At 31.8% G+C, this 23,295-nt stretch overlaps 1 protein-coding gene across 3 annotated transcripts in view; it reads left to right on the top strand.

Moving 5' to 3' along the window:
* Positions 1–23,295, top strand: part of LOC144842104 (arf-GAP with Rho-GAP domain, ANK repeat and PH domain-containing protein 2-like) — a 49,010-nt gene that overhangs the window by 521 nt on the left and 25,194 nt on the right. For 2 of the 3 annotated variants that reach the window (XM_078698470.1, XM_078698472.1), the window contains exons 2-19: positions 3,969–5,313; positions 7,826–7,918; positions 12,231–12,278; positions 13,096–13,133; positions 13,455–13,536; positions 13,959–14,021; positions 14,267–14,342; positions 14,808–14,854; positions 15,799–15,852; positions 16,394–16,471; positions 16,577–16,683; positions 17,287–17,371; positions 17,794–17,854; positions 18,193–18,246; positions 18,752–18,914; positions 19,257–19,353; positions 20,261–20,332; positions 20,674–20,707. In XM_078698470.1, the coding sequence (XP_078554596.1) occupies positions 4,027–5,313; positions 7,826–7,918; positions 12,231–12,278; positions 13,096–13,133; positions 13,455–13,536; positions 13,959–14,021; positions 14,267–14,342; positions 14,808–14,854; positions 15,799–15,852; positions 16,394–16,471; positions 16,577–16,683; positions 17,287–17,371; positions 17,794–17,854; positions 18,193–18,246; positions 18,752–18,914; positions 19,257–19,353; positions 20,261–20,332; positions 20,674–20,707 (2,539 nt within the window). In that variant the 5' untranslated portion in view covers positions 3,969–4,026. The remainder of the gene's footprint in view (positions 1–3,968; positions 5,314–7,825; positions 7,919–12,230; positions 12,279–13,095; positions 13,134–13,454; positions 13,537–13,958; positions 14,022–14,266; positions 14,343–14,807; positions 14,855–15,798; positions 15,853–16,393; positions 16,472–16,576; positions 16,684–17,286; positions 17,372–17,793; positions 17,855–18,192; positions 18,247–18,751; positions 18,915–19,256; positions 19,354–20,260; positions 20,333–20,673; positions 20,708–23,295) is intronic. The other variant, XM_078698471.1, reaches the window with a different exon arrangement.

Here is a 23,295-nt window from a genome sequence, read left to right as displayed (position 1 = left end):
AGGAAAGTATAGATTATTAGTACTAGTTCAATGATGGAGATTCACCTAACAGGGCTACACTACACTTTCACGCTATCCATGGTTATTAGTCGGATCATTTCGTCTGCTAATCTGTGAGTGAGCTCGATCTGAACCGGGGGAATTGCAATCAATTAAATATGGTTGTCGTCACGCCTCGTAATTGTTATGCAGGATTTTGGTAAACGTCTTACATCAATAGATTTTAATTGCATGCGCAAACAAATTTGTCAGGGCCATACCCACCAGTACGGTTGGTAAGGTTTCAACCTGACCACTTTTTCAGAGAGGCAACCCAGTGCCTTCAACAGAGATTGTTCTGATCCCACAAAAACTGCACCAATTTATTTTTTGTGGCTACAATTACATCAGTGTATGTGGCAGCCAGATGGACCTAGAACCCATTCTGTCTGAACTTAACATAATAACATTATGGAAAGTCATGTTTTGATGTAAATGTAGATCATAAATCATAAATAAAAATATTCCTAATAAGCAAACAGCGAACTTTATAAACTGGTTGTGATTTTCAAGCCATGTTAACATGCTGCTGTACTGGAGCCATTTATCAACAAATAATAAAACCTAAACCACTATCTTTTTTGTTTTTTAAAAATTTCTTTAAATCATAAAAACAGTCATGTTAGAATTTTTCTAAGAAATTCAATAATTAAACATCCTTTCAGGGATGTTATTAGAAATTATAATAAAAACTAAAAAATAACAAATTGCCTATTCATGAAACTACTGTACAATATTAAAATCAATTCAATATTTTTCAAATATACTATCAAACTTTATGTGACAAAAAAATGGACAAATATGGACACGATGACGGCCATATTTGGGTACATCACCCTTTTTCTTGTCTGATAGTCTAGACAGAGCTTACACCACTTCATTGTTTACTAATGTTGCAGTGGTTTTTATTCAGATCCATGTGTTGGAAGTCCCTTAAACTTTTCATAAATTTTGAGAGAAAAATATATAAATTTTATATTAAAAGATTACTGGAGGTATACAGTAGTTGATTTACAATTATCAAGCCAGTCCCACAAACGCTATTTAAACATTTTAGACTGAGTTTATTTAATTACAAGCCAAGCGCATAACCACAAGTAGTGGAGCTGTAGGTTGGTGGTTAACATGCTTGCAATCCCAAGTTCCAGAGTTCAATCCTGACTTAGTGCTCACGACTCTTTCAACTCCACTCCCTAAGCCTCAAATGAGATTTTGTTTATATACAGTAAGCATAATAAAATATAAAATAGTTTATCCATCCTGTAATTGGCGAGTTTGTGCTCGCTGTTGGATGCGTATGAAATAGAAGAATACAGTAATGATTTCAAGGAACTAGTTTAGTGTTTGTTTAGTGAATGATCAGGTCTAAAAGCTGCTTTGCATAATAAAGGTAATTTGTTGACTTTGTAAGGGTTTTAGTATGTTGTTCTTGTTTCCTAGAGCTTTTGAATATTTTTTTAAGCCCTGTCTAAACTATCAAACTAGTTTGACAAAAAAAGTGTGATATCCCCAAATATGGAAGTGATATGCCCAAACATAGTAGTGATAATTTATTTAATTTTTGATTCTAAATTGTTTGTTCTTTATTTTATCTATATAAATATAATATAAATTATATTTTAATTAAATTTTTATTGTTTCATGTTTATGTCTTGTCATGATGTATTTCTGTGAGGGTCCCTAATGATCAGCTTCGGCTGGATGGACCACCCTCGTAAAATATTTTTGAAATAAATAAATAAGTATGACATCATCATGTCCATATTATTGGCACATCACATTTTTTTGTAACATAAAGTTTGATAGTGTATACATACTGTATATATGGGTAAAACGTATGGTAAAGTAAAAACTGAAGCCTATTTGCTAACAGCCGTGTTGCCCATCTTCATTTCATTTAGGGCCAGACCCCACTGTATTCATGTCTGTGGATGGTAAGCCACTCCAAATCAAATACCCATTGTCACCTGGGTGAGGAGGAAGAAGGTGGATAGAAGAATCTTGCTCAAAAACTCAACACTGCAGTTACCGGACCAGAGCTTGAACCCACAAACTTGCTGATTGCTAGTCCAATGCTCGAATGCAATGCACCACAGTGGTCAAATTTCTTGCGGCACACTTGCCTTGATTCCAAGTGAAGTGGAATCTTTCTTAGTGTGGAAAAAAGTCCATTTCTTTAACTTTACTGTTTGAAAAAGTGCTTGAATGTTCTGAGAGAACAAGGAAAAAGAACATTTAATATAAAAATAGTGACATACACTCTTTATCTGAAGAAGAAATACTACAAAAGAATCGAATGTCAAGTTCCATTCCGGATTCATTATCCTAAATGGATTCCTTCTGTGTCAACTTTCATGAAGGAACCACTAGACAATATTTTGTTAACTGGAAGTATGTGGTATTGAGGTCATTCAGTGTTTCCTACATTACAGTATTCCGTCATTTCTTGTGTTGTTTACTGTGAAAACAGGACATGAATTTGATCAATAGACAAACATTAGTTATAGCTTACCTTATAAAAAGAACAACAAAATTATATTGTTATAATATCAGCTTGCACTGATGAAGGGCTAGTGTTGCCCGAAAGCTCTGCAAATTTTTCTGGCTTTTTTACTTTATCGTTTTAATTTAGCTTTTTGTTTATTCTATTTTGTATCTCCATTGAGATCCAGCCACTGATGATGGCCACAGCATTGTCGTTTTCTCAGTAACTTGCCTTTGGATTTATAATATCAATCCGTTTATTTTAAATCAGTCGTTAAAATACACCTGAAACATCGGCATTGAGTGTCGTTTTATAAAGAAAGGTAAACATGGTTTGGGTTGGTGTTTGTTAGTTTTTAATTGCTATACATTTCAGAAACACGCCGAATGTTTTGCATTTTTTTAAGTACTTTATATCAGCTGCTGCTATTACAGATTTTTTCGAGAGCTTTTCAAACTTTCATAAGTCCTCGAGTGACTTTGATTGTTGTTTTTAAATACATTGTTTTTTTATTAACAGTGGTGGATCCATGATTTTTAAAACACTAATAACAGACTGTAGAAAGTAGATATCAAAACGTAATTAATATGTCTATTAAAGAATTTTATATTGACCTGTAGTTTATATCTTTAATGGTTGAATAACTGCTTTTAATATTCTATTAAATTAACATCACAATACTTCAGAATAAAACTGATATAAAATGGACCTACTTCCTTTTCTAACCTTTGGTATGTGTTTTTTTAATGGAAATTGCTTTACCGGAAATAAAGGTCATGATCGTCCTACTGTTCATATTGCTCCAATTTTGTCTTTTTATATAAAATGGACTATTTCCTTTAAGCTCACAATGAACTTTTTAATGATATGTTCAAATTACGAATATTAATAGTATAGAATTGAATGGAGAGTTATCGGTGTCAAAGTGAAATGATATGTTTATACTTAAGAAAATTAACTCAATTATACAAGACTCAACCCACCCATTACACTCAGATATTATTATTAGCAGATCAGGAAGGGCTAGACTGACACAGAAAATAATTTTCTCAAACCGTTTCAGATTTTCAACATTGTACATGGCATGTAATTTATTTAATCAAAACTGTAAAGGATAGTAACTTGTATTATCATTTATTTAAATATTTATCACTTTGTATTATTTAATGATTCTTCTAAAATATAAAACATATCTCAACATTGTAAGATTTTGACAATAAAGTAGACTTGTATCTTGTAAAGAAAACGCTTTGGTGACACAAGAAAGTCAAGTGTCCCCTGAATTGTTGTTGGCCATACAGTAGTGTTAAAACATATATGGCACTTTGTTCGCATCACAAGAAGCATCCCCTTAGTACGGATGTCCCCTGAATGAGGGTGTCCCAAAATATGATGTGATGTTTAGTTAAAAAGCATTCTTGATAACTTTTCTTTTCTTTTTTAGGTACCATGTTATGACTAATGTATCATCACTTTAACTAAAAAAACAGACAAAAACAAAAATGGAATTTGTTTCAGCGGCTACATCAGTGACAGAGTGGCTAAAATTAATCAAGTTGGATGAATATATTGAATTATTTGATTTGTATATGCTGTCCACAGTTAAACAACTACAGCAGTTAGACGACAACACTCTAAAAGATATGGGTATAGACATGAGAGGTCATAGACAGAGAATATTGACATGTCGACCGGAATCGGAATTTAAAGAAAGATCGCATACTGACCAACCTATTGATAGTAATAATCTGATGCGTTTTGATGATGAGGTTACTCCGCAAGACTTTGCACCACCCCAAATTCCTCCACCCCAACTACCACCACCCCAACTACCACCACCCCAACTTCCACCACCCCAACTTCCACCACCTAAACTTCCACCGCCCCAAATTCCACCTAGAGTTGTACCTCAAATTCCACCACGACCTCCAGAAAGACCAGTGGAACCACAACCAGTACAAAATTCAAAGCCTAGACCTGTACCCATACCAAGATCAACTCGCCCAGTAACTATGTATCCCATTTCAACAACACCAAGACCAGTACCTCGACCTCGAAAACCAAAAAGTGATCCGGTTAATGGTAATACAGAACGAAATACCCATTTCATGTCAACAGAAATAACGCCACAATTACCAGAGAGACCAATCAGTGATGGGGCCCCATCTCATAATTCAGCCATTGATTTGTCTACAAGACCAGTTCCAAAACCTCCTATACAGGAGGTGCCATTTCCAAAACACCCTATACAGGATATACCAGTTCCAAAACCCTCTATTCAGGATGTACCAGTTCTACCACCAAGAAAACCAAGTAGACCACCTTCTTTCATTGTAGCTCCACAGTCAGATGACCATCCGCATGAACCTACTGACTTTGATCCCTTTGATCTTCCCCCGTTATCTGTTCTATTACCTGACAATAACATTTCTTCGAAATTTGCGGACGACTCGGAAGAATATTCCACTATTCAAATTCCGAGTAACCCAGGACAACCAAGATTATCTGGAACTAATATGAATGGAGATGATGGGAGGAATTTTAACCATGATTCGGAAGAGCCATATGATACCCTTTGGCCAAGTAATACAGATTTGCCTGCAGACCTTCCAGAAATTGTAAATGATGATGGTGTCTATAGTGTTCTTTCAGATGAGCCGGACATTCACCCGCCACCCTTACCAGAGGGGCCACCACCCCAATCGCCCACAGCTACCGATGATGACATGTCTTCGAGTGAAAGTGGAGAGGAATATCCTCATCATAATCCAAGTACTAAGCCAATTCGGGTACGTTTTTCTTTTGTATCTTGTATTTTAAGAACTAGAGTAGAACCTTTATTAAGGGGACACCTTGGGACCCAAGATTGTTTCCCCTTAATAGAGTGACCTCTTTGAATAGAGGCTGACCATAGTGTTTAAACAATTCATCTCATTCATTTCACAGGAAAGTGTCCTAGAGGATGGGGGATGCCCTCTTGATAGGGATACCCTCTTGATGGGGATGCCCTTGATGGGGATGCCCTTGATAGGTCCCAAGAAAGGAGTTCTACTGTAACTAGTTAGTATACTGTACAAGTAGAATATACTCTTTCTTGTGGTAAATGTTATTTCATATCCACCTAAAATATTTCAGATTGACTGATCTAAGTCTAAAAGGAGTATTATTAATTTGGGGTTTTTTTTGTAAAATATTTATATTACAAATGAAAAAAAAAATTAAATGCACAATCTTTTTTGTAGAACCAGGAAGTGGCTTGAAAAAAAAAAGTCAACACATACTGTATGATGTGAACTATGTACTCTGTATATTATCTCCACAAACAAAGTGCAGTGCATGTGCAAATCAAATTAACAAATATTGAATATAGATACTGTATACTTTTTTATTCTAGTGTATCTATATAGTACTATAAATAGGGAAAGTCCCTGTATTTACCATTATCTTAAAGGAGAGGCTGGAGTAATATATTTTCTATCTATTTTTCCCTGTGGTGTTATCACTGATAGTATCAATAATAATAATCAATAGTTCATTGTTTGAAAACATTATTATTATTTTAGTTATTGAAGGTAAGCCACCCATTTACTTCTTAAGCTCTGTCTACACTCTCAAAAAAGTGTGATGTCCCCAAATATGGTGGTGATATGCCTAAATATGGTAGTGATATGACATCATCATATCCATATATGGGCACATCACATTTTGTTGTCACATAAAGTTTTATAGTGTAAACAGAGCTTTAGAAGTAGAGGTGATATTTAAGGATCATATAAAAAAATATACATATTATTAAAACAATAAAAAGAATTATTTCTCATTATTACAGTGAACAAAAATAATTAAAGAAAGATTATTAAAAAAAAGCTACATTTCAATATCAAAAATTGTCTGTGCATATTAATAATATAATGACACCATGATCAATGAGAACAATGAAATCGTAATATAATTAGCGTCCACAATATACCATGCAATAATGCAGCTTTTGAGTCTATTAAGACCCATTCACACTAAGACGGTAACAATCGACAATAACTAGATAATTCTTACATAAAACAAAAGAAATTAGAATGCTAGAACTATAGAACAACCATTTATGTTGCCTTTGATGAAAATAATATGTTCATGCCTTACCTTATTGGTCATGGCGTCATTTAATTTGATTTTTTTAAAAAATCTTATAATCACACCATAAATGGTTATTCTATACTAGTTCAAGACCAAACACTTCTCTAATTTCTTTTTTTTTTTGTAAGAACAATTTAAGTTTATCTATTTATCATCGATCAATTGTTATCATCCTAGTGTGTGCTGCTGTCATCAGTTCCATGTCAGTCGCATGGAGCGTCGTGATAATGAAAGGTTGTTAGCACTGAGCCTCTATAATCGGCTACAACTCTTTAAAACACTAAAATTACATTCCTCATACAGAATATATTTTCTTCATCATTCTTTGTTCATATAGGCCTACTATAGTCTTCATTATACAGCATTTCACTTTCTTTCTCAAAGACAGAAATTGATTTCTTTTCATTCTTAATATTTCGTCCCTTTAAAAAAATATATTTTCTACTGTTTTTTTTTTTATATATTCCTTTATTCATATTATAGATATTCTCATACTAAACGAAAGATACACTTACAGTTTAGCTCTTATGTATATACTTTTCAATTTTACTTCTTCCATTGTTCAGAATTGATATGTACAGTAATGCTACACGCAGAAATTCCTATACTTTCTTATAAATAATCCAATGTTGGTGCCAGGATTTTCCCAATGGAGAAGGAGGAGGAAGTGTGCAAAGCAATAATTTAAATTTCTTCAGCTTAAGTACATTTAAAGAATAATATTACTACAAAGCTTGAATATAATCAAAATAAAAATCAATTGGATCTTTTCAATTTCAATTTGACCTTTTCTTTTTACCTTATCACTGCTATTGCCCGTACTACACAAAATTTAAGATCATCTAGGTTTGATCAGCTAAGAAAAAAAAATGTAAATAAAAGGCAATATTTTGCTAAAAAAATAAGTATTTTCTTAGTCAAGTTCTTGGATGAATCTGTTTACTTATAATATATACAATGGCAGGCATGAGTGATTTTCTACAGCGCCCTCTATATTTATTTAAGATTTTGGCCCAATAGTAGTTTTTTTAACACACTAAGATAAAATAGATATTTAAATAAAAATATTAAAATATTTGATTAACCCTGTTTGTTAATGGCTATTTCTTCTCCATGTTTATCAAAGATAAAACATTTTTCTAACAATTGATTGTGAATTATTTTCTCTAGTCTCCGTCAATGAGGGCTATCCTTAGGCCAGTGAAAAATTTTATCAATACAATAGAAGGCCTCAAAGTATGTTCAGACCTCCGAGTTATGGACGTGAGTAAAAGATATGTCACCGTAATCGTAGTATTCTGTCGCTTTCAAGCATTGTCATCGGGTGATCACTGTTTTTTTTCATTGTCTTATAGTTTAATTGAATGTTTGTGATTATTTCAAAGTTTAACTAACTTGTCATGTACTATCGGGATGTCATGTGTTTCCTTTGTTTATGCACACTAATTTCCACCAAAACTTTTTGATTCGTTGACTTGTTGTGCGGTCTATAACAGATGTTTACATTACTGAACTATTCTTAATAACCTGTTCCTTTACTCGTTCTAAATTCACTGTGAACTACAGCATAGCACTATAACTTGATCATTTTACTATTAGACTTTCTTTGGTTTTGGTTTCACTGGGTTCTTTTTTAACATTGTAATTTATATTTATGTCACATTTAACGAATGTCACTTTCGGTATCTTTTGTCATTTCATACATAAGTGGTTCACTTTTTTTCTAACCTCTAATTATAGGCCTAATTATTTCTTGATTTTTTATCTTTCATTGTTTAGCAGCGGTTTGGGTAATTGTATAAATTGCATATTAAAAAGTTTGGTTGTGGATTTTATAATCAAAATGTCAAATGAATCATGAATACTCTATATATAGCCTTATTTTAAAAATCTATTTTGACAAACCAAAATTAGTTACTGACCCGACTGACAGTTTCAGTGCTCATTTCATTTAATTTTGGTTTGTCAAAATAGAATTTTAAAATATCGTATCTTCAAACCAGATGAACGTTTTCAATCATCTATATAGCCTTGTTCGCACTGAACTCGAAAAATGGTAAAACCAAGGTAGCTTTACCCAATGCCATCAGTAAATTTTACCAAATGTTTCTAAAATAATTCATTTCGCTGAATCAAAATTAGCAAGCTCATTTTAATATTTTTTTATTTAAGGAAACTACATCAGCTTTTTTCAAGGATTTTTTGAAAATGTTATAAACAATAAACATTATTATTTGTTTATTTATATTGATGTTATGTCATATCCTGGAAGTAAAATTATTATTATGTATTACTTTGGCTTGTTCTATTTAAAAATTCCAACAACTGGTTTTCTCCTTTGTTTAATTATTAATTGTTTTTTCATTTAATGTTATTTCCACATTTAGTTAGTTCATCATAATAACTGGAACCCTCATTAGAAGCAAAAGCTTGGCACCTACAATACATATGATACATAAAAAGAAAGCAAAAATATAATGTTAAGAATAGTAAAGATTATTAAGTATTTAGATGGATAGTAAATGGTGTATCTAAAGATACAGTTTTATTTTTATAAGGAGGTCATTTCATAGTTTGCGTCCAGCTATTTAATTGCAATTTTGGTAGAAGATCGCACTTAGAAGTGTATGTGTTAATAATAAGTAATACACAAATATAATAATATGTTTTTTATTGTTCCAAAACAGTTAGTGACCTTTCATTTTCCCAACATACCCTATACTATATGCTACCAAGTCAAAAAGTCATTCAGCGCATGCTAAACAATGCATGCACAGAATGACTATTAGATACAATAGCTTCATAATTGTGTAACACTAACAGTGTCGTGTAAACGAAAGGTTGCCAATATCTATGATGACAACACATAACAGAATTTATTATTTCTTGGTGGGGTGAATGGTTCTTTTTTCTATCTATGTAGTTTGTTCGACCCTGTACCAAGAAATATTTCCCCATTGTTGTACACTGTTAGATTTTAGCATTTCCATTTGTAGTCGTGATTTTGTGAATTGAAATTACCAATTTTAATAGTAGTGATTACATCAATTGTATTTTTAACAAAAAAAAAAAAAAAAGATGAATTGAAACTACCATTGTTTAGTGATGCATGCTATTAGAGCTGTTGATTTTCTTCAAGTTTTCAGTTTTATTTCAGATTTTGTTTATTATTAATTTCGTTAAAAGATAGTTATTACTTATTTACCTAATCATAATTTATGAATATTAACCTGTTTTGAATCACAACCAAATTATAGTGACTACAGTATTCTATTCCTGGTTCTATTATGAGTAGTAGTTATCCATAATCTAAAAATAGTATTTATTCCCTTTGGAATGCCAATACAGATTTATATTCAGATAAAAATGCATTAGTACTTTAGTAAATTAAATCAACCTACCACAACAAAGCGTTTTTTATTTTTAAAGTAGCCTATATTATATTTAAACTTTGTTGTCTAAAAATGTATAGGGATTTCTAGATGTACTGTATAGCTTTATTAAAGGTATTTAATGTATCAGCACAACCATCATGTCAATAAAGAAGGAGTGTTTGTCTACTGTACACTTTCAAACTAGTTTGACAAAAAAAGTGTGATGTGCCCCAATATGGTAGTGATATGACCATATATGGTAGTGATATTACATCATCGTGTCCATATATGGGCTCATCTAATTGTTTTGTCACATAAAGTTTGATAGTGTAGACAGAGCTTTGGAATTGTTTGATATTGTCCGCATCCGCATGGGATATCAAAATTATGAGAATTGTACTGGGAAGATTCTAAAGTATATTTGAAAATTATCTGCCATCTTCAAGAAAGAATTTTTTAAAGAAATGTGTATATAAATCTTTATCAAAATAGGGTTGTTATTATTATGGGTGATATGGATAATATATAATTCAATAAGTCATTCAATTTTTTGATTAGTATATTGACACCATTTTTAATAAATTTCATCAATATATATAATTAATTAAATGTTGATGTGTTAGGTTTTTAATCAGGGGCCGGATTTATCAAACTTGCTTAGCAAAAAAATCGTCTTAACTTTGCCTTAAATCCTTGATTTTGCCTAAGTCAGATTTATCAATATATCTAAGCAAAAAAATTTGCTTAATTTTGTCTTAAATCTAAGACGAACAACACCCTGCCTTAAGATGAAAAATTTCGTCTTATCTCATTTCTGCAACAGAAACATTCTTTTTTGACAACGCGAGCGCGCTAGGCCGGAACATTGAACATTCGGAAAGGCTACGCTAGTGCGTTTTCCGCTGTACTACGGACGCTAAAATAATGATATCGATCTTCATAAAGATGGCCTAGAAATTGGACGAGCAAAACTAATATTTTCGGGATAGGTACGACCCAATTGACTAACTTTTAGAAAAGTAAAACTGTATCGGCTGCCAAGGGTCGCTGTCATTGATAAAAATAAATAAATGTTGATTTGATTTAAGTTTAAAGCGAATGATTTTCGTATGTATTTCCGACTGTTGTGCTCTTTCTCTATTTCAAGTAATAAAAACAATAGTAGCCAGAATGCGCCCTCTCTTGTTGGGAGTGAAAATATGGAGATAAAATGTTATAGCGCCGCCATCGCTAAGAGAAAAAAGCTAAAACGCATGCGTAAGCAAGAATTTTTCGTCTAAAGACATAATTTGCTGCCCTCTAGAGTTTAATTTTGCGCATGTGCAAAGTAAAATTTACCTAAGACAATTTTTCTGCTAAGACATTGCTAAGACGGTTTGATAAATAAGATTAAGTTATTTGCTTAAGCACTTCTTAAATATTTCACCTTAAGCAAAAATATAAGCAAATATTGATAAATGCCAACCCAGAGGTTTAGTTTTTGGTGAAACAAGGTTCATAATAATAATATCATGGGTTATTTAATTAAGTTTTCATTCATCAGACAGGTTTTTATGGTTATTTTAACACATTTGTTATTTAACTTCAATAACATTTCATCCTCTCTTTGGAATGAACTCCCACTTTTTATCAAACATTCACCCACTTGATTCTCTTTAAGCTCTGTCTACACTATCAAACTAGTGTGATGTGCCCAAATATGGTAGTGATATGACATCGTCCATATATGGGTACTTCACATGTTTTGTCACATAAAGTTTGATAGTGTAGACAATGCTTTAGATTAATTTATACAGCAAAGGGTACAACATGCACCCGATAATTTGTTTTTGAATTTGATTGAGTAATTTATTATTATAAACGAAGCTGTCATTCATTTAATTTTTGATTCTAATTTTTTGTTGTTTATGTAATTTTTATTGTTACATGTTTATTTCTCGTCATGTTGTATTTTTGTGAGGGTCCCTAATGATCAGCTTCGGCTGGATGGACCACCCTCGTAAAATATTGTTGAAAAAATAAAACAATTATTATGAAGTATTCCCTCTTCTAGCAGAGTTTCCAACTATGAGCATGTTTCTGCTGAAAAAAGTTCAAAAAAATGGTTTTCTCAGTGAAACCGTTCCTAGTGGTAGTTTTCTTGCCGGTTGGATGTATGTGTTGTACATGTATTGTTATATTTTCCATTTCTTTTCTTCTAGGAAGGAACATTGAAACGTTTCCAAGAGACTTTAGACGGAAAATCAACAGTAAGCAAACGACTATTATTAAGCTCTGTCTACACTATCTAACTAACAAACTAACTAGTTTGAAAAAAGTGTGATGTGCCCAAATATGGTGGTGATATGCTTAGATATGGTAGTGATATGCTTAGATATGGTAGTGATAGTCCATATATGGGCACATCACATTTTTTTGTCTCATCAAGTTGGATAGTGTAGACATAGCTTAAGGTACAGTAAATTAGGGGCAGTTTCTGTTGCAAGCAAAAAGATACAGAACAAAATTTTAAATTTGATAGTGTAGACAAGGCTTTAGAAAAAATTATTAAAATAATATCCTGGTTCTAAATACGTTGACTTCTAAAGACTTTAAAATGTAATGTATTAAAATAACATGTCTGTTTTCTAAGTGTTTGTTTACCTTATCACATTTGGTTTCTATTTGAAGTCTGGTAAGTGGTGCAGTCATCCTCATAATTTAATATATTAAATCCAAATCATGTGTAAACCATTAACTATCTATTATGCGGAAAAATTATGAACTTTAGCAGGGAAGTACTTAAATTAAGTACATTAATACCACTTATGTATAATTAAGTTTAATTTGATTTTGAGAAATCTGGCGACTATATCTTGGCTTACCTGGATAAACCGACAATAGACCATGCTCTCCAGATGGAGGGCTTTTAGATATGAAATTTAAAAGTTCTTAGAACACCCCTGTATCATAATTGAATAATCCGCAACCATGTGGGAACATTCCAATGCACCACTGTCATCATTTCTTTTTATATATATATTTAGTTCTATTTAATTTTAATTAAATTGAATTTGGTTTTTTTAGACCAATGAGAAATCTGGAATTCTTTCAAAACAAGGAGGGTAAGTTTTAATTATCTATATATTATTTTATTATTGTGTAGTTGCACAATGTCATCATTATCATATCAGTATTATCGTCACTCATCATGTCGTTGTTATAATCTACACTACTATCATTACAAATAGAGAATTTTATTTTGAATATAATTAATGACTATACTATATAGTTATACTAGTAGTTATATGTACTATAATTATATTCAACTCAATAGCCAAAAGTCACTGGGGCCAGACATATCATGTAATGGTGACTTTGTTGCTTTTGGGGTCCCAGGACATTTTTGATGTCGAATAAATAAATGAAATGACATTTTTTTTCAGAAAACAAGGTAACAGAGGTGTTCAGAAAAGATTTGTGAAATTTGATGGGAAATCTTTGCGGTACTATGAAAACGAAAAGAAGGTAAAGTGTTTCTTTTAAAAATCTTATAAAACCTGTTGTTTTCCAACTGTAATACTAGCAAACTTTTGTTTTCTTTATTTTTCAACCAAACAATGCAAGGCACCATTTACAGGTTGATCATAAAAAATATATATTTAAAAAAACACAAAGATAAAATTTATATAATAGTATCTAAACTACATAGTTTGGACAACAGTCCTTCTGTGTTCTATGTCTCATCGTGAGAGCGCCGCTCTGTGGTTTGTACTATACCGTCTCAACATTGTTTAAAATGAGGTTTCGGCAGGGAAAAGCAATTTTCAATTGTTGGACAATAAAGTTATCTTGTAATCGTTTAATATTGTAGTGTGATCAAGGAAAATGATCAACTGCAGTAAAGATAGCCTTGAGATTAATAATTTATTGATGTTCTTTATTTTCAGACATCCTTCAGCAAAAAGGTGATTCCAGTTGGTGCAATGAGAGATGTAGACGTGCAGCAAGCGGTTAGTGGTTATAAATGACTAAAGCCTTGTCTACACTATCAAACTTTATGTGATGTGCCTATATATGGATGATGATGTCATATCACTACCATCTTTGGTCATATTACAACCATATTTGGGCACATCACACTTTTTTTGTCAAACTAGTTTGATAGTGTGGACAGAACTTTACTGAATGCTGACTATATTTATTAAGATTTACATAATTAATTGATTAATTTCATGCTTGATTTTTTTTGTTGTAGACGAGTGCTTTAAAAAACAACACGCTTTCCTTAAGGACTATTAACAGAGTTTATGTATTTTCTCATGAAAGTATGGGTAAATATTTCACTTTGATATTTTTTATTTTATACCATTACCGTATGTCCTCCCTAGAACACAAAATTGGGCTTATTTTAGGGGGTGGGACTATACCCGTGGAAACCCTGGTTCAGGAAAAAAATGATTGGTAAGCATTTCTTGTAAAAACTCATGTGAACTGGCTAGAGAGAGAGGTCTACATCCAGACCAAAAGTCAATACTTGGACTATACCCAGGAATATGCCTGTTTGTGAAATCAGACATAAAGTAGGAGGTGGGATTAGACCTGAAGTGGGACTATACCCCGGAATATGTTTGTTTGTGAAATCAAACATAAAGTTAGGGGTGGGATTAGACCTGAAGTGGGATTATACCCGAGGATATACAGTACTTTATACATACTGTCAGAATGAAAATATAAACGCTGATAAATCAATCAATTAAATTAAAAGGTATTAATGATATGTTTTTATTTGTTATTAGAGGTTTTAATTAGTTGGAGTTTAACCTTGATGAAAGCCATTGTGGAGGTAAGTACCATACATGGACAGAACCCAGCATAACTATTGATCAATCTTCGTCCAAAATAATATTTATCTATTCTTTTCTTTTGACTGGATTACATTTTCAGTAAAGTAATATTGCTTTTCATAATGGTCCAGTTACAAGATTTAAAAGTAAAGAAAAGTTATAATATGAATACAGAAAAATAAAAGCATACATAATGTGAATGTATACAGAAAAGTTAAAAACACCTTTTTGGTATGTATGTATAATTTGTCCTGTATGTGTAATACAAGGTTCAAGTTTTTCAAGTTTCATAACATTTATTTGCAGACTCTGATAATAAAATACAATGCAATAAAATAATGATATAAGGTCAGAGTTTGAAGGCAGAAAAACATCTTGTGTTGGGCGAGCCTTAAAAAAGATATGATAATGAATAGGAAATTTAAAAAATAAATAAAAGAGAGACTGTATGGAAATGACAAGAATGGATCAAGACATGACTGGCTAATATTTAGTGTTATATCACATTAAACATTATTTTGATAATGGAATGTAACCTTTTTTTAACATTTTGTTCTGTTTCATTTTGCTTGAAACAGAAACCGGCCTTAATTTACTGTACCTGAATGTGTTGTATAACTACACAGACTCACTTGTTGAAACACACCCGGCCCACAACAGAAAATTGCTAGAAAATAGTAGAAGATTCTATGAAGTGTAAAGCTCTGTCTAACACTATAAAACTAGTTTGACAAAAAAAAGTGTGCCCAAATATGGTAGTGATATGCCCAAATATGGTAGTGATATGACATCATCATGTTCAAATATGGGCACATCACATTTTGTTGTCACATAAAGTTTGATAGTGTAGACGATGGAGGAAATTGTACAGAGCTTTATGATGATAGCATAAACAGTTATTAAATAATGTCTATTCTAATTTGTTTTTTGTTTTGTTTTTTAGCATCCTAAAGATGAATACCCAATTGGTGGAGAGATGAATAATCCTGACAAAGAGGTAACTGAATTGTTGTATTAATTTCATAAAATATGCTTTAGTTTGTTTATTTAATTTGCATAAATGTTTGATTTTGTTTAGGACTACTACAGTATATAATATTGTTATGATATAATCATGTTCTATCTTATTGGCTTGAGTATTCTAGAGTCCTAAGACCATTTCCTGTATATACCAACATCATTAAAGTTCTCATAACAACTTGTCTACAAAATAAATCTTAATGAGAGTGGTATATGCAATAAACATGTTTGTATGAGACAAACAGTTACTGCAGTAATTACATTTTTTCTGCAATTATGTATTATTTTGGTCGGTTTCAATGTAAATGTATATGAGGCAGTGACTGCAAGAAACACAAATGTTTGTAAAAGTTTAATTTCTGCAGTAACTGCAGTAGAATATTATTTTGACATTGTTCCTTACTGTCCAACTGGTTAAAAACCTGTTCTTCCTGATTAAATTAAAATATTAATTATAAATATAAATTTAAGAGAGCATTACATATTTATTCTAATAAAATCTAATTTTAATTTATTAGGGGTATATGAAAATTGATGAATGTCGTTTATACGTCGCAGCAAAAAGTGGTCGATTTTGTTACTACAAAAACAAGGCGGTAAGACAAGATAATAAATAAATATATAATAATATAAAAAATGATCAAAACAACAAAGACGATAAAGTTTAATTTGTTTATGAATTCATTATATTTATTTTTTAGGATTTCGATGCTGGAACACCTATTTCAGATATATGTATGAATACGTCCAGTTGCCGGGAACTACCAAAGAATAAACTTCAACTACACACCCCCTATAGAACGTTCATGTAAGTCGTTGAAAATGGTTGAGAAAAATCTTAAACAGTCTCTTAACTTGGAGGTTAAAGGTCGACTGACTACAATGTGGGTTTCTTCCTTCCAATGTTACCTTACCTACCCACCAATCAGCAGTCTCCTAAGTGGACTGTTCCATAAATACACCTTTTCATGAAAAGGAAGACATCTTTGATCGATGACAAAAAATGCTGTGCTTTGAAGCGTAACCAACAGAAACAACATAGCGTTTTCAGGGAATTTCAGGACACCATGTTAATTTAAAAATCATAACTGTTTGAACGGAGGATCATATGAGAAAAACAATTACTGTAAAATGTTCTTAAAAGATTGGCCTACATGGACAAAATTAGAATTTTTTTTTTTCAACGCTTAAACTCCATCACCACTGTTTTTCCATGGTGCAGTATGCTTATTCACTTTGTTGGGTTTTTTTTCAGTGGATTTTAAGCGTTGAAAACAATTTTCTAATTTGTTCAATCACACAGTTATGTAGGCTAATCTTTTAAGAACATTTTACAGTAAAAATGTTGTCCATACGACTGTCCATTAAGGAGTTAAGAAAATTCTGAAAATTCCATTTTTATTCATTTCAGGTTCACCTTGGATTCTCCAGAAGAATCTAATGAATGGTTCAATATTATAAAAGAAACTATCACAGACGCTCTCGCAGATAAAGCGGTATATTAAAAAATTTAACATTATATTACTCAAATCCACATATGTGGTTACATTACTGCAATAATGAATGATTTTGTGTTTCAATTTAGAAGTTTATGAGACTGTATGACCTCTAATAGCTTGCTAAATAATTGCATGAACAGGTTTAAAGTGTAAACAAAAGAAGATAAGATAAATCTTTATTGTCATGACCACAACAAGACGAACATGGAATTTGTTTTCCTTGATGCTTAAATTACACACACAAAACAGGAAAATATAACACTTAACAGTAATAAATATCAATACAATATATAAAAACTAAAATTATAAAAATTACATGGTTACAAGATTACTGTAGTAACTGCTGTAGAATAATTTTGATATGATTCCTTTTAGAAATATTGTCATAAATCATCAGTATAATGTTTGTTCTGTTTTAGGTTTTAAATGCCATCCAAAAAAATATAGATAACAAATTTTGTGCTGACTGTGGAACGCCAGGTTTGTGTTATTTTTGTTTAATTCTAGTATCAAATTAATTTGATGTGCCCAAATATGGTAGTGATATTTCCAAATTTGCCAGTGATAAGACATCATGTCCATATATGGGCACATCAAATTTTGTTGTCACATAAAATGTGATAGTGTAGACAGAGCTTTGGTTATTAAGTAATCTTAACCAGTCTAGCCCACAGTATTTCATTCTACCAGTAACAGAAGTTATTATAACTTTAGGACATTTAAAGTAGGTCAGATGTGGGTTAAATGTAGTATTGTCTGATTGGTGTTCAGGGATTATTAAACATTGTCTGATGTAATGATGTCATTTCTATTTATAGAACCTGACTGGTCAACAGTTAACTTTGGTGTGATTGTTTGCAAAAGCTGCTCAGGTATGTAAACTTTCAGTGAAATCTAAAATACACATGCATCCTATTCACACATGAACAAATTTAATGTTCATTTTTGTGGCTACCAACATGCATTTAATTCTGATTCACACATAGAAAAGGTTTATTTGATTTCACAGTAGCTAACTCTCCTGTGCCTCTCTTCATATTATTGAAAAATAGTATCACATGCTTAAGTTTATGGCATCTTATTGGTGGATAGCTAGACCAGAATTTTACTGGAAAGGTTTATATGACTTTAGAACATTATATCCACCATCTTGGATCTAATTATAGTGACCAAAATGGTTGTTTGAATTTCACACTTTTCATTTGAAAGTTTGTTCTATTGTACAGATTCATACACATGGGGTATCAAAATGACTGCAATTGTATTGAAGAGGTTTTAAACTACACTTAAAAAGAGTACCCACTCTTGGGTGGGTAACTTTGCTAGTAAGACTATCTGAAATACGATTTTGTTATCTTTATATTCTCATATTTGCAGGGGCACATCGTAAATTGCAATTCAACGTCAAATCGGTCAAAATGGACATCAATGTTTGGACGCCTGCACTACAAGAGATAATGATTACAGTTGGAAACAAAATCAATGCATTCTGGGAAGCTAGGTTAGAAAACTTCAAAAAGCCCAAACCAGACGCTTCAGTGTAAGTATACCAGTTTAAATAACCATAACCAATATTAATTCCAAAAAAAATATGCCCAAATATAGTAGTGATATGACATCATCATGTCCATATATGGGCACATTACATTTTGTTGTCACCTAAAGTTTGATAGTGTAGACAAAGCTTTATAGAGGAATGAATATGAGTTTAGGAGGAAAGTTTAATAGCTCTGCCTTTTGAAAGAGTTCTACTGTGACTTGTTATGTTAAAGGTTCCCAGTTTACCGGGTTTTCAGATTATGTGGTAAATTGCTAAGTATATAAACAAGCTAAAAAGAAATGGGATAAATTTTATTTTATGAATTATAATTCTTTTTTTTAGCGATGTGAGGAAAGAGTTCATTGAAAGAAAATATAAATATCGCATGTTCTGTAAATCCTCATTGTCTGCTTTCTCAGGCCAAGAAGAACTTGATAATGTGAGTAAAGTCTGTCTAAACATTTTTAGAATTTTACAAATGAGGAATAAACGTTCGTAATTGCTACAGAAATTAGGTCAAATTATGGACGTACAGAAATGGCGATAAATGCTAATGCTACTATGAAAATAATGTATACCAAATTTTGATTCAGGGTCGTAGCCACCATATGGTTGGCAAGGTTTCAACCTGACCATTTTTTCACAGAGGCATTGACAACAGAGATTGAACAGAGATTGTTCCCTTTCCTTGCGAAAACCAGATCACTTTATTTCTCGTGGCTACATCACTGTGATTTGGCTTGGAATAATTATGGGAAACCCACAAACCATGAAATGCCCTTCTTTCTGGTTGTCCGTCACCGTTGTCAAAATACAGCGCGGTGGCCTGGTGTTTTTATGACATGCCAAGAGACTACAGTACCACACATAATTGAATATTCTGCATATGTCGGAACTTAATAGTCTCGGTGGTGACATAATTAGTATAAGCCTAACTTAGACAGAATTGTTCAACTTGATAAGACATTGGGTCATACCTGTGTCAGCAAGTTCTCCGAGTTACAGTTTTTATGTCATCTGAAGAATGTTTTGTTATTTGTGGAACGTGATGAGCCCAGACGACTTGTCCGTCGGGTTACATCGTACGAAACTGAGTTTAGGCTTTAAAGTTGAAATATTGAATCCTAAAATGTATTTCATCACTGGAATATGTACATTATTATACTTCCTTACCCCCTTTCTGCGAATAAAAAAGTACTTTCAAAAGGTCAAGGTCATCAAAGGTCAAGGTCATAGCATTGATCTTTAGATTATAAGAAAAGTTAATAAAATATATTATTCAATCAAATTTTATTTATTTTCAAGTGAATATAATAATATTTTAAGAATGTGTTTTGACTTGACAGGAACTATGTCGTGTAGCTTCCAGGGCAGACTGCCTGTATCAAGTCATGACTTTGCTATTTTCCGGAGCAAGGGTAAGTTTATTTTTGTAATTTTAAGTATTCAAAATTTGGTATTTGCTACAAAACAAACTATATTATATTCTCTCCCTGAAAAAAATGTTTTTGTTGAATATGCCATTTTATTGTCACATAATAATTATTTACTTTCACCAAAATATATTAATGTTATTAGATAAATATAATATTACTGTTAGATATAATATTTAGCATTATTGATTCATTTTAAGACGTATTTTGTGTAATGAAATCAGTTCAAGGAAGGAATTATGTTCATTTTTTCATAATGCTATACTTTATTAAAATATTTAATGATATTTGATATTAAATTATTGTTTATCATTTTTACTCTGTAGTTTAGGGAAACAAACCCTGAAGTTGGAATGTCAGGTGAGTAAAATAATTTCAATTTTAGAATATTTTTACCCTTTTTTCAATCATTATTTAATATTTTCCGCTTAAAGCTATGTCTACACTAACAAACAAGTTTGACAAAAAAAAGTGTGATGTGCCCAAATATGGTAGTGATATGCCTAAAGATGGTAGTGATATGACATCATCATGTCCATATATGGGCACATCACATTTTGTGTGTGGGTGTGTTTGTCTGTTAGCAGGATAACATCAAAAGTACAAGACAGATCATTAGCATATTTAAACTACTTATGTGGTCACGGACGACTCCATTCAATTTTAGGGATATTCCAGATCAGGATCCCAATTTTGGAAAACTTTTTAATATTATTTTACTAATTTTAGACCGTATGTCAAAATTACAAGATAGATCATTATCACAATTTTTTATCCTTTTTCTCTTAATCCTGGCAGAGATTGCAACAATACAATGTCTTTTTTATAAGTATTTTAAATCATATCTTGTCAAGATTAAAAAATATTCATTTTTTACAAAAAAAGTTTATCTATATCTATTTATGTCTATAAATATCAAGAACAAAACCAAAGATGACATAGCTGCCAATAATTAACTTTTTTCCATCTTTTAACTTTAGCTGTGTTTCCAAAACAAAATTATTGGTTAATTTTGTAACCAATAAAGTGCGCATGATCAGTCATTCCCAGGCAACCAGGTGCCCAATCACATCACAACAATTTGTCCTTGTCCAGGTCAAAGTTTAAAATTTATTGCATTTATCTGATAATCTGATTTGAATGAGATAATTATTGGTCAATTTTTCTCGAGTGGAATCGGTTAAATCCCTTTTTCACAGGCAGTTTATCAGTTAATTATCGGTTAAATTTTGTCAGTTAATTTTTATCTGTTAATTATTGGTTAATTTTTGGCTGCGGAAACACAGCCTTAGATATTTTTGCTTTTCAAATTGTGCCAAAAATTTTGTTCAAATAAGAAAATTAGGATTGGTGAATTTACTTTTAAATGCAGAGGGGTTTGTGAGGGTGGGGTGAAATGTAATTGTAAGCATTGTTTGCCATTTCAAAATGCTGTCAGCAAAATCTTTAAATTTATTCTTTGTGACAATGATGTTTATTTTTCTTGCAAGTTATTTCTATCCTACAGTACACTTATTTCCAGGATTAGCTTCCCTTTGTCATACAAATTTCAAAATAATTTGTATTGACCTTATTAGTTATTTTTAGATTCACTAGTGTTAAAGTTCTTTTGATAGATCCTCTCTCTATCCGTTGACATTTTATTAACAGTGAAACATGACATCAACTGATGGCAGGATGCCGTAATATTTTTGTTCTAGCTTGTTGCTAGTTTGTAAATTCATAAATAATGACATTTTATATCTGACTAAAATGGTTGTCTTAAAAATGAATTATGAACAGAATTATATAATATCATGGAATGATTTATATTTTTTTTAAATGTATACGTAAATTTACTTTCTATGGACCACCAGAGATTCAGAAATTAAAGATTGAATGAATGAAAAGAATCCAAGTCCATAGCCAGGGAGGGAGTTAAAACAAAAATTAGCAGAAAAACTGCTAGTAAATAGACCTTAGCTCATGGCGATTGGAACAATCCTACCTAGGCAACAGGCAAATTTCATCTTCTTGGTTTTAGGCCTAAAACAATATTTAACAGATTTAGTTCACTATAGTCTATATAGTATAGTTTACGCTCACATCTCCCTTTTTGGAGCAAAATAGAACCCCTTGTAAAAATCTGGCTAAACTCTTGGAATCTTGATGGAAATAAGTAAATTCTGATAGGTCTACTGTATATAAACCACTATGATTACGACTCTCCCGATTCCGGGCTCTCTTTGGCTTGCTGAAATGTCTGATTTTCTCAAAGAATTTTGAGACTGAACATTCTGATTTGAGGAAGTAAATTTTTTAGAATTAATAACTATATAGTACTTTATCTTTAGTATTTTACATAATGCGTTATTTTGTAGATAGTACAGTTTACTTTGTGGGCTGTGACAATATTATTAATGATAACATTACTAAATAGCAATACACATTTGCTGGTACCTATAAAGCATATTAATATTTTTTACGGCATTGTGGAATCTTAATGATAGTGTGTGGTATACCGTTTCCTATATCCTGTATTGTTCGTTTAATTTGAGGTGCTGGAATAATCTGATGTTTATACTAAAGGTACATTACCTACTATAGGAGCATCTGTTCATTATGTATGTATGTGTATGTGCAATAGAAAGTACTGTTAGTTGATGTGTCATAAACTAAGTTTTGGTTTGCAATTTCAAGGAATTGTTTTGAATATTTCTGTGAAAGGATTCGTAAGTCATAATGTCGATGAATGTAGATTTCAAGTACAGTTTTTGCTCAGTCAATTTTGTTTCTTTTTAGTGCATGTGCCTATGTTAGATTGTTGTTTACAGTATAGAACATGATATATACATACACCTACAGTAGAACCCCTATTAAAGGGACACCTTCAGAGACCTAACCATCAAAGTATCCCCTGATAGAGGTGTCCCCTGAATAGGGGTATCCGAAAGGAAGGGTTCTACTGT

The sequence above is a fragment of the Antedon bifida genome, chromosome 5 (assembly GCF_963402885.1).
Source record: "Antedon bifida chromosome 5, ecAntBifi1.1, whole genome shotgun sequence".
Taxonomy (NCBI): domain Eukaryota; kingdom Metazoa; phylum Echinodermata; class Crinoidea; order Comatulida; family Antedonidae; genus Antedon; species Antedon bifida.
The sequence above is the reverse complement of the archived record's forward strand: the minus strand, read 5'-3'. Positions and strand labels throughout refer to the sequence as shown.